The sequence below is a fragment of the Hibiscus syriacus genome, unplaced genomic scaffold, assembly GCF_006381635.1.
Source record: "Hibiscus syriacus cultivar Baekdansim isolate YM2019G1 unplaced genomic scaffold, ASM638163v2 tig00005406_pilon, whole genome shotgun sequence".
NCBI lineage: Eukaryota > Viridiplantae > Streptophyta > Magnoliopsida > Malvales > Malvaceae > Hibiscus > Hibiscus syriacus.
In genome coordinates this window covers 6,180,810-6,188,777 of record NW_024062056.1, presented here as the reverse complement: position 1 = coordinate 6,188,777, position 7,968 = coordinate 6,180,810, and the positions used below count along the sequence as shown (strand labels likewise).

The following is a 7,968-nucleotide window of genomic DNA, read 5'->3' as shown; positions in this document are numbered from 1 at the left end:
TCAGCAGCTGCATCTCCAAATTAGTCTCAAAACAAAGTGGGCATTCTTTTGTCTGTAAGTTGAAGATCCTTCCCTTTTTCCGGCAAACAAATTAGTCTCAAAACAAACTCTTGGCCAAACAAATAACTTTATTAATGCAGTTAAAGCGTTCAAAGAAATGTATTACTCAATTTTTTTAGTCTTGTGATATAATGGTTTGGTAGACTGACAGACAGATGCAGTACGTAAAGCCTTTACACTTGTTCCAAAATCTGGTCAAAGCAAATGCATTGGAACGAGGACGGTTGCTTGGTTTAGATGTTAGTGATAAGTATGTTGGATTAGTTGTCTCGGACCTCGATAATAAAATCGCATCACTTTGTGATTTTCATTTGTTGCAGAGATTAGAAAATTCTAAGTATTTTCTCAATATTTGTCTCTTTCTCATCAAATATCTCAGTATTGCTGATGGGTTTTCTTTATTATGCTGTTGCTTGTTAACCATTACTTGATATTTAATATCCCTGAGTTGTTGATGTTTAATGATATATCACTTAGAAGATATGGAACCACTGGAAAGCTAATTTATGTTCTCTAAATGTATCTGTGCAGTGTTTTGATTCGGAAGAAGACATATTGATTTAATGGCTAGTGATTTTCAAAGCCTGGTGAGGGTGGTTCAATCTCCTTTCTTTGTTATTGGCATTAGAATTTGTCTGAGATAAATTTTGAGAGTATACCCGCAATCACGGATTTAAATAGTGGTATGCTATCGGAATAACAACCGTTATATAATAGTAAAGGTGTCATGAAATCGTTATGGTACGACCGCACTACTCGCAATGACCGCAATAGCACCCGCTATGGCCGTAATCGAGATAAATACAGCGCAACCAAAATTGTAACCGTAATTTAAATCCTTACCAGCAATATTCCAATAATAATTTTACCAAGAAATAGCTAGTCTCGTGCTTTACTTGTTAAGGTTTTGGGCAAGTAAATGTTAATGTCCTAGATTGTGTTGTTTGTGAGTTAGCAAGGAGAATGTTTGGAACGGAAAGAGGTGGGGAAGAGAAGTGCCTTGGTTTTTATTTTTCTTTCTGGATCATGGTATTAGATGGGAGGGTGTCAATTTGTTTACTTTTATCTCCGTATCGTTTCATGGAGTGGGGTTTGAATATGTGGACGTGTGTAAATTTGTTGGGATGATCCTGGTTCACCATTCTCATTTGCTTTTATTTCTGGACTTATTTTATTAAGTTGTCTGCATCTTTTAGTTTTGACGCATACGTGGCTGTTTTTTTCTGCTGCATTGTTGTGTGGAATCTTTTAATGAAATCTTCTTGTCCCTTTTCTTAATCTTTTGATTTAAGTGCTCCTTTTTTATTCCCTATAAGGAGTTCAATATGTGCCTTTGTCAGAAAGTGGAATCCTAATTTAAGATGATTATGTAATTAAATAGGATCTTGTAAATAGTCTTACAACCTCTAAGTTTAGGGGATTTAATTCTTACTTATAATAGGCTACTTTCCTAATATAGAAATTTCCTAAGATAAACTATTGTTTGCATATATAACCGTGTACCTTTTCTATGAAAGAGTGAACCAAATTACTCCATTTTTGACATGGTATCAAAGTTAGTGTAGCTCATTTCCAGTCGTTGTTATCCCTTTCTAGCAACTTCATTGTTTTTCTCAAAACCATTCTTTAAGTACGTAGTGTTAACATGGTTGAAGTAGTCGACACTAGTAGTTTTGAAACTATTCAAGAAGTCACAATGAACGAAGGGAATTATTCTAGTTCAACAAGGATTTGCATAACACACAATCAACTTGCAGACTGAATGAAAAAATACCTTTGGTCTCAACTAGTTCAAACGTTCTTAAAGATGAGAGGAAAGTTAAGTCATCTACTTGGGTCTGGACCTAAAGTAGGAGACCCTAGGTTCGACGCTTGGGATGAGCATGAATCACACTGGTAATGTCCTGGTTGTGGAACTCCATGATTCCAGAAATCAACGATACGTGCATGTCCCTGCACACATACCAAGAAATATGGGAGGCAGTGAAGCAAACTTATTCAAAGGTTCGAGATGTAGCCTAGATCCATGAAATCAAGACCAAGATCTCGTTTACTAAATAAGGATCACTATCAGTGTATTCAAATGAGATGCAGCGAAGATGCGACCATTCTAAAAAGTTTTATAGAAAAAGATCGAATATTGATTTTCTTGTTGGACTAAAGATTGAGTTTGATGCAGTAAGAGTCCAAATCCTTGGAAAGGAGGATTTTCCCTCACTAAATGAGATAATTGCAATCACACATGCTAAGAAAGGAAGAAGAGGAGTGATGATCGAAAACAGTCAAGTGGAGAGTTCAGCCTTGGTCACAAGGACTGTAACCGAGAGGAAATCTGGTCTATAACAGATGATAAATGAAGATAATATACATGCAGTAGCTAATAAGGACTCTCTATGGTGCACTTAGTGTAAGAAGTCTCATCACAAAATAGAGAAATGATGGAAACTTCATGGAAAACCACACAATAAATAGAAATTTTTCAAAAAAATGAAGACCACCAAAGAGACAAGGACGTGCATATGCAACAAAGCAACTTGTTGAAGATTCTCAAGAACAGCCTGCTGAATTCAATAAAGAAGACATTGAGAAGCTTAAGAATCTGATAGTGTCTCTGGAAATATCCTCCTCCACATGTATATTTAGTCGGGTTTTCTCAGTTATATCCTCTTTTCAAAACTCTAAATCCTTGGATACTCCTACCCAAAGTTCCTGAGTAATTGACTCTGGGGCTATAGACCATATGACCAATTCCTCACTTAGATTTTTCACCTATACACCCTATCCTAGCAATAAGAAAATAACACTAGCAATAAGAAAATAACACTAGCAGATGACACAACTATAACGGTGGTTGGACAAGGGGATATTATCATAAGTGAAACCCTCACTCTAAAAAATGTTCTCCATGTTCCAAAGTTGTTCACCAATCTTATTTCGATTCATAAAATCACCAAAGACACTAATTGTTGTATTCTCTTCTACCGTAACCAATGTATTTTTCAGGAACTAAAATTGAGGATAAGGATTGGACATGCTAAAGAATTCAACAACTTATATTATCGTGAAGACCTCGGTGGAAAAATTAGTGCCCTAAGTTCCTCACCATTATCCCTAATGTTAGAATCCCACATCAATAAAGACTAAATATGGCTTGATCATCTTCGACTTGGTCATCCTTCCTTTAAATTTATAAAGCTCGCGTTTCCTTCTCTGTTCAAAAAAGAAGTGTTGAAAATTTTTATTGTGACATCTGTGAAATAACAAAACATAAGCACACTTCCTTTCCAGTAAGCAATAAAAGAAATATCAACCCTTTTGATCCTATCCATAGTGATATTTGGGGAAATCTATTGTTTCAAACATATTCGGGGCTCGTTGGTTTGTATCCTTCATTGACGATTGTACAAAGAGTGTCTTTGATATTTATCCTAAAACAAAAGTCAGATGTAAGCTCTGTCTTTAAGACCTTTTATACCATGATCAAAACCCAATCTGGGGCTGAAATAAAAAGATTCTGATCCGATAATGCCAGAGATTACTTCAATCAGATTCTGTCCTCATGTGTTAATACAGCTTAACAAAACGGAGTAGCTGAGAAAAAATTTGGCTATATCCTTACTCTTTTAACTGCACCTAAATGATAAACAGATTGCCTACAAAAGTCCTTGATTTCCAAAGTGCCATTCAAACCCTAACCAAGTTCTTTCCAAACTTCAGTGCCTCCATTAATCTTAAACCCAAGATATTCAGCTATGCTTCCTTTGTCCATATACACTCTCAAAACAGGGGAAAACTTGATCTAATAGCATTAAAATGAGTTTTTGTGGGCTATTCCTTCTCCTAAAAGGGATACAAATGCTATCATCCGACTACAAGAAAATATTTTGTTTATGCAAATGTTACTTTTGTATAACAGAAAATACTTTACCCATCTTTATCTGTAGGGGAAATTTCATTCAAATAAGATAAGGACAAAGATCTACTCTTATCCAACCACTTCTTGACCTCCTTCCAACCACTCCAGGCACTCCAATTAATAGCCAGTTACCTGTTGACTAGCCAGATTATGATTTGTCCCAACATACTCCCATAGAAACTCCCACAAAATCTACTGAAAATAATCCTACTTCACCTTAGCAAAGGGCTCAGGGTACTACACTTCCTTTAATGGTCTACTCGAGGAGAAAGACACCAATGCATGTTTAATCATCCTCATCTCCTATAAAAAATGAGGTAACTACTAAACTCATATTTGATAAAAATACTATTACTGAAAACTCTTATGAACCTATTGATCAAAGGAATTTCAAATTTCATATTGTAGTTAAAAAAGGGAAAAGAGCATGCACAAAAAACCTGAGGTACCTATTCATGTCTTACGAGAATTTATCCCATAACCACAAGACATTCCTTACTAGCCTAAACAACATTACCATTCCTAATGATGTATACGAGGCATTAGAAGATGAGAATTGGAAAAATACCATGCAAATTGAAATGGAAGCTCTTGAAAAGAACAAGACATGGGACTTAGTAACAATGTCAGAAGAGAAGAAGAAAATGGGGTGTAGATGGGTATTTATAGTAAGTACAAATCATATGGTTCTCTAGAGAGGTACAAATAAAGGTTGGTGGCCATGGGGCATTATCAAACATATGGGATAGACTATCTCAAGACGTTTGCTCTGGTTTCGAAGATGAACACTTTTAGAATTTTGTTGTCTTTGACTGCCAATCAACGGTGAAAGCTCCAACAATCTGACATCAAAAATTCCTTCTTACATGTAGATCTTGAGGAGGAAGTATATATGGATGTTTCACCAAGTTTCGGTTCAAGCACTAAACAAGTAGTGTGCAAGTTAAAAAAGGCATGTATGAACTAAATTAGTCCCCAAGAGCCTGGTTTGATAGGTTTACCAAGGTGATGCTAAAGTTAGGCTATAAGCAAAGTCAAGGTGATCTCACCTTACTTGTGAAACACTCATATTCAGGGGTCCTAGTAGTCTATGTAGATGATATTATAGTTACATGGGATGACTTGAAAGGAATAAATGTCTTAAAAAGTGTTTGGTGAAAGAATTCGAAGCCAAGGAGGTTGGAAGAATAAAATATTTCCTTGGAATTGAAGTAGCACATTCTCAGCAATGAGTCTTCATATTTCAACAAAAATATAACCAAGACTTGTTGAAGAAATGGGCGAATTGGGGTGCAAACCAGCAAAAACACCAATAGAAGATAACCACAAACTTGGTGATGCAACAAAAGGCATAGCAGTGGACAGAGGCTCCTATCAGAGGCTGGTAGGAAAACATATATTTTTGACACACACCGGACCAGACATTGCCTATGCAGTTGGAGTTGAGGCAATTCATGCATAATCCTAAAGACTCATACTTGAGGGTTGTTAATCAAACCCTATAGTACTTAAAGGGCACACCAGGCAGAGGAATTCTTTTTAAAAAATAGAAAATTTAACTGTAGAAGCTTATATTGATGCTGATTATGTAGGGTTTATGGTGGGCAAAAGGTCAACCTCAGGGTATTGCGCCTTTTTAGGGGGAAACCTTGTGACTTGGAGGAGGAAAAAATAGAATATGGTGGCTAGATCAAGTGCAAAAGCTATGTTTAGGGCAATGCCACTAGGGATTTGTGAATTATTATGGTTGAGGATAATCCTGGAAGATTTGAGGATCAAGTGGGAAGTTCCAATGAAATTATATTGTGATAATAAATCAGCCATCAACATAGCACATAACCCAGTTCGACACGATAGGACGAAGCACATTGAAGTGGACATATATTTCATAAAGGAAAAACTCGAGAGTGAGTTAATTTGTAGGGCATATGTGTCTACTAGAGATCAAATTGCTGATATGCTTACCAAAGGGTTACTTGGACAGTATTTTCAGAAACTGGTACGCAAGTTGAAAATGGAAGATATTCATCCTTAGCTTGAGGGGTGTGTCAAAAAGTGGATTCCTAATTTAGGAAGATTATGTAATTAACTAGGATCTTGTAAGTAGTCTTTCAATCCCTAAGTTTAAGGGATTTAATTTTCACCTAGAATAGGCTACTTTCCTAGTATAGGAGTTTCCTAAGATAAACTACTGTTTGTATTTATAACCGTGTACCTTTCTATGAAAGAGTGAACCAAATTACTCCATTTTTGACAGCCTTAATTAGAATGATTTAAGCAGCATAATAATACAGGAGTTTTGCGTCAAAACTCATTTATACAATTTACAGAAACATGCCATAAGGCCCATAACAAATTCACAATTGCATTTTAGCTGTATTTAATTGTTCCATCAGACAACTGGAACAGAAGTTGGTTTGCTACTTTTTTATTTATATTCGTCTTATGGTTGTACCCCATGGAACAACTAGTTTGAACAGAGATGTGCACAGATGATGTTTTACGTTTTTAACTTCGAGCTATCTTCTTTCATGACTCTTGATCCTGTTTTTTGCCTCTGCCTTTATGCAGACTTCTGAACTCTCTGTGGTAGGCTTCATAGTTGGCTATCCATTTGACAGACGACGACTCGCTCCTAATGTGCGTATTTCTCTTACGTTCTATCAGCGTAATCACTAATTTGCTTCCTAAATCTTGCTTTGTTTTCATTTTAATTAGGCTTCACAAGTGAAGCTGCTCATTGATGACCTCTCAAAAACGGGAAAACTTGATGGGTTAAAGTATACGTTCTGGGATGAGTGCATTACATCGAAGGTAGGCCCTTGCAGTTTTGTAGCTGTGTCAGAAAAACGTTAAAAAGTTAATCCGGAAAATTCACAATTTTTAAAACATGATTAGATTAGTAGACTTGAAATACAAGCACCTGCTTGATTCTCTTTCCTTTTCATTTACCTAAAATATCTTACCGTAAATCCTTGATACAACAGTATTCCTTTCGTAATTGATTAAATCAGATGTATCTATTAATTATAGGGTTAGCTAATGGCGACCTATCTGAACAAACTGATTTCTATGCCTATGCCTTTCAGTGTCACTGCTGCAGCTTTATTTGACAAAAAGTAAAAAAATCTCATAGTTTTTATTCTCAACAGAATGTGGAATTGCTGCTAAAGCCTTTGAGTTTGCATCCAGTACTATCGAAAACTATAGTTGATAAGTTTGCTGCTGTTCAGATTCTTTTGGTATCTTTCTTACGATCGTATGTAACTTTGCAAGTTCCTTGAGTAACATGTTTAAGCATGAGATGTGTTACTTTAAACTTTAAACAATACAGCAGCACGAGTCGATTCATGTCATAAATAAATTACAGCTACATTTTCACAGTTCATTGCAAGTTAACATTTCTTCAACTGGTAGTCTATTGATTGACAAATGAGGGAATTTGTATACAATACCATTTACTAAGTGTTGACTTGGTGATGATGGTCCTAAAGCCTTCTGAGGCGTGTTAAAGTTCAACGATCCTCACTTACTAAATTTTCTTCAACTTTGAAAAATGATAGTTCTATGAGATACTGAACCTATTAACCCGCATTGGTTTTAGTCGGATTCTAGACATGTTATAATTTCCATTTTTCCGATATCTGGCATTTGCAGGCATACCTGGATTACACGAACAAGAATGAAAGACTAAAGCAGATAGGTGAGATATAACCTGGTTTGTATGTGTTTACCAGTTCTATAATCTGGTTTATACCAGGATTGGAGCTTTGTAAATCAAAATACTGAAGGTGTTTGGCATTGCCAACACTCCAATAAACAGCTTTCAGCCTAGAAAAAGTAATTGTTACACACTGCTGTTAATTTTACTTGTAGTACATTAATGTTATGCATGATTGTTTGTTATAACTTAGACAGTCATAAAATTTTGGTGAGCCTATTTGTGGAATTTGTTTGTTTATTTTCTACAGGTGTATGATAGGGATAAAGAA

The 7,968-nt window shown here is 35.8% G+C and overlaps 1 protein-coding gene across 1 annotated transcript; it reads left to right on the top strand.

Annotated features, from left to right (window-relative positions):
• The first annotated feature begins 618 nt into the window (after positions 1-618).
• Positions 619-7,690, top strand: LOC120199265 (putative pre-16S rRNA nuclease). Its single transcript, XM_039200406.1, has 5 exons — positions 619-647; positions 6,548-6,616; positions 6,695-6,790; positions 7,129-7,218; positions 7,634-7,690. The coding sequence occupies exons 1-5, from the start codon at positions 624-626 to the stop codon at positions 7,688-7,690; spliced, it is 336 nt and encodes a 111-aa protein (XP_039056337.1). The 5' UTR covers positions 619-623.
• Positions 7,691-7,968: the final 278 nt, after the last annotated feature.

Excerpts from the sequence above, each read along its gene's own strand:
- LOC120199265 (XM_039200406.1), top strand. The coding sequence starts at position 624 with ATGGCTAGTGATTTTCAAAGCCTG. Across the intron at positions 648-6,547 it reads CTAGTGATTTTCAAAGCCTG|ACTTCTGAACTCTCTGTGGT; the intron begins GTGAGGGTGGTT and ends GCCTTTATGCAG. Across the intron at positions 7,219-7,633 it reads CTGCTGTTCAGATTCTTTTG|GCATACCTGGATTACACGAA; the intron begins GTATCTTTCTTA and ends TGGCATTTGCAG.